This window comes from Histoplasma capsulatum, genomic scaffold (assembly GCF_000149585.1).
Source record: "Histoplasma capsulatum NAm1 scaffold_8 genomic scaffold, whole genome shotgun sequence".
In the NCBI taxonomy this organism is placed as follows: domain Eukaryota; kingdom Fungi; phylum Ascomycota; class Eurotiomycetes; order Onygenales; family Ajellomycetaceae; genus Histoplasma; species Histoplasma mississippiense.
The window spans coordinates 1,753,242-1,756,610 of record NW_001813975.1 but is presented as its reverse complement, the minus strand read 5'-3'; the positions used below and the strand labels follow the sequence as shown (position 1 = coordinate 1,756,610).

Here is a 3,369-nt window from a genome sequence, read left to right as displayed (position 1 = left end):
AATATGCGCATAGGTGTGGACGGGCAGTGGATAACGGGAGGTGGTTCTTATATAATTGGTGGACTCGCGTCACTCACATGGTTTCCGGACTTTCCGATTTTCCGGATGCGCCCCGATACTCTTTTCATCGGCGCAAAGAGAGGAGACCTAATTTTGGACTGGTAAGCGCTGTTAATTGTGATGATCACTTCAGCCATGCTGATTGAACACTGGCTTGCGTTGCATGTTACTGCGGCATGGAATGGAATATACACCAATCCCGTGCTGTCTGTAAGCGCTTCCCACTACCAATATTTGAGCAAACCCTTTGCACTATCGTTTTTCAATTTTCAGGCAAACCTTTAACACCTATAAGATAAATCAAGAAACGCAAAGCTATCTATGTTCCAACTGTGCCAATACTCATTGCTCAATTTCATAACAACCATGGCCCCAACAATCTCGCAGTCTTTCGACTGCAAATTGCCAAGAGCACCTGAGATCGAATTTGGCTTCAAGGGCTCCTATCGAGAATTCAAATCCAATGTTCAATCCACCGTTGACATCGATGCAATACCTGTCTTCATCAAAGAAGATGCTTCGGTTTTCCAGACGATCGCAGAAAGATATTTCCCCCCTGTGACACCCTTCAGTCCACTCCAAGCTAGCCTGCCCATACTGGAAAAACGCATCGTTTGGACACAGAGGCCGACGTTTTGCGGATTTCTATACTTCAATTGATCCATCCTGTGAATATAGCTCTCCAGGAGATACTCCCGGCCCGGGACCAAACTTATCTGGGGAACTGAGTCATACGGCGGACCTAAAAGTCGTTTCGACGTGCAGTGGTCCCTTTATTCCGACCAGGGAACGTTGCTGGAGATTCTTGCTGTTCTTGAGGTCAAAAATACGCACATTATACGTCGAGATGACTTTGCGCCTGCTGAAGCCACCGAGCAGAACTTAGAGATACAAAGGAGCAAGGCCGCCAGTAGAGAGCCGTATTTTACGCTGCTTGAGGAGAATGCTGTTTGGCTCTCAAAGCAAGCTGGGAAATACTCGGAGCAGTGCGCCAGTGTTGCGGTGTTTGACTGGAATGCTATGTTTATTTTCAATTACCTTCATGAACAATCTACTATAGGCGGGGCGGTGAGAGGCACTTACTTTGATGAATCTGGCTCGACCAAGGGCATGACGTTCCGCCGCCTTCTTTTCGCATTCGTGGTTAGGGTACTGAAAAGGTACGAAGCTGTGAGTATGCGGAGCTAGTTTCTCTGTATTCCAACAGGTATAAATGTACTTGAAGAAGGCCAATATCTGTCCATGATTTTGTGTGTTTGTTGTGTCAGATTTGTTGAATATCTTCATGTCGGCGATGTCAGCTTTTTTTTTTTCTTTCAGATTAGTTTTATTGGGTAGTTACCTCTCTTGGGTAATAGTGGAATGCCGCAGACCGGCTCAATACCCCGACGCGACCAGAGACAACCTCATCGACACAATCACCCTGCATCCGCGATCAGTATAGAGATTCCGGAGCCACCGCTGCTTATGTAAATGCTCTACACGCCTGGGTGCTGACTGCGCGGTTTTTTGGGGCAAGCTCTTATCACATACACTCTTGGCGCCTCGTGACCATTAAGTGGGGTAAAGTCGAGAGCAAGAGCCAAATGGTGGAATGATACGTGGAAAAATATTCTGTCTTTAATTTTCTACTATGTCCAGGCTGTAAATGCAACAACTGCAAGCTTGCTCATTTTAACAATTCATGCCAAATACGTACATACGGAACAAAATCCTGAAGGCCCAATAACGCAAACGGAAAATAGAAAATCCGTGGAATGTTCGCACTCCCAATATACCAAACAAAAAGAGATTCTTCTTTATTCAACATATCCCTAAATCAAGCATTTTCTGGGTCTAGCATTCTCCCGGTCAAGCATTCTCCCGGTCAAGCATTCTCCCGATCAAGCATTCTCCCGGTCAAGCAGTCTCTCGGTCAAGCATTTTCTAGGGTTCTCTAGGTCTAGTATTCTCTCGGTTTACCATTCCCTTATGCACAGTAACAGAAGTTGGGCATGCAACCCTACAGCCATCAGTTGTTTCAGACCAGTGACATGAGAGAGCCACAATTTTGGATCACAAAACCGTGGCCTGCAATCTGAAATCGTGGCCTGGCGTTGCAAGCGCCGCAACAAAACGACCGATCGCTCGAAATAACCTTTTGACAGAAGTGTCGTTTTGAAACGCTCCTTTGGTTCAAAGGCCACCTTTTTTCTGGACCCTCGCCCGTAGCTATAAAATGAAAGCTCTTCTCATAGGGATACAGTATGTGAGAACAGTCAAGTCTCAGAGCCTTTATTTTCTTTTGTGTTCCAGCGACATAAGATGCAGCCATCAAGCTCGAAGGGGGCCAAAAAGTCATGGAGCGAGCGCAATAGCCTCATCCAGATGCGTTATCGACGGAAAGGGACGCTGCAGCGTATGCTGCGTAGTTATTTTGATGACTGTCGTTGTAGGGGTGTCTACCCCGTAGGTACAAACCTTAACAGGTTCTGTGGCAGGCAAACCAGTACACTTTCCAACCTATGCCGGCTGTTACATTATATTGCTGGTTTATTTCCCTCAAGGTCTCCCTCCAGGTAAACAATCCAATGTCGGCCAGTCGGACGTCAATCCAGCAGTCACTGGTCAATCCAATCGCCCGTCAATCCCAGCCTAGCACACTCTTGAGACCCATAAATTTTCCCCGTGAGATAATCTCTCAAGCTCGTCGATGAAGCAACTGCGGTTTCCACTGCCACGAGGCCACTGGTGCAGCAACTGCCACCTCCAAAACCACTGGATCCCTCACGGCCAAGCTCGCTGCTTCAACCTCCACCCCGAGGATGCACCACCTGAGTGGGATCCCTGGGCCGTTAAGAAAACGTTGCAGCTCAGCACCGCATCCATGTCATGCGGCTTCAGCAAGCCACTCAATGAAGGCCCGCTCCTGCCATGTGAATATGTTACTTGCCGGCGTTCCTATATCAGACGAGGAGAAGGCAGAACCTAAGGAGTATTTTGAACTTGATAGACGATAGTTTCTTGCGCTACGTCTTGTTAACAACCCAATATCTTTTGCCTTCCTCTAATTGGGTGATTGCTTTATTCATTTACCTGTCCCTGTATCCGCATATTACTATACACCCCCGTCATCCCGAGAATGCTGACTAGTGGCTCAAGAGTTTGATTTCAAAGTCGAATTGCTGGATATTTTAAAAAGTGACTTTTGGCTCAGATGGAGCCCACCTTATTTCTATAAATTGAGATGCTTCGAGAAGCGACTTTCCACCACCAACAAAGATAGATGAGTGCAATGCCCTGGAAAGACGTAGCTCTTACAGAAACAGG

At 46.9% G+C, this 3,369-nt stretch overlaps 1 protein-coding gene across 1 annotated transcript; it reads left to right on the top strand.

The window, feature by feature from the left end:
• Window positions 1–426: 426 nt before the first annotated feature.
• Window positions 427–1,658, top strand: HCAG_07450 (predicted protein; the record flags this gene model as incomplete). The annotated part of the gene is made up of 3 exons (XM_001537978.1): window positions 427–618; window positions 739–1,230; window positions 1,419–1,658. 3 exons carry the CDS (start codon window positions 427–429, stop codon window positions 1,656–1,658), a joined length of 924 nt encoding a protein of 307 aa, XP_001538028.1.
• Between the last annotated feature and the right edge of the window lie 1,711 nt (window positions 1,659–3,369).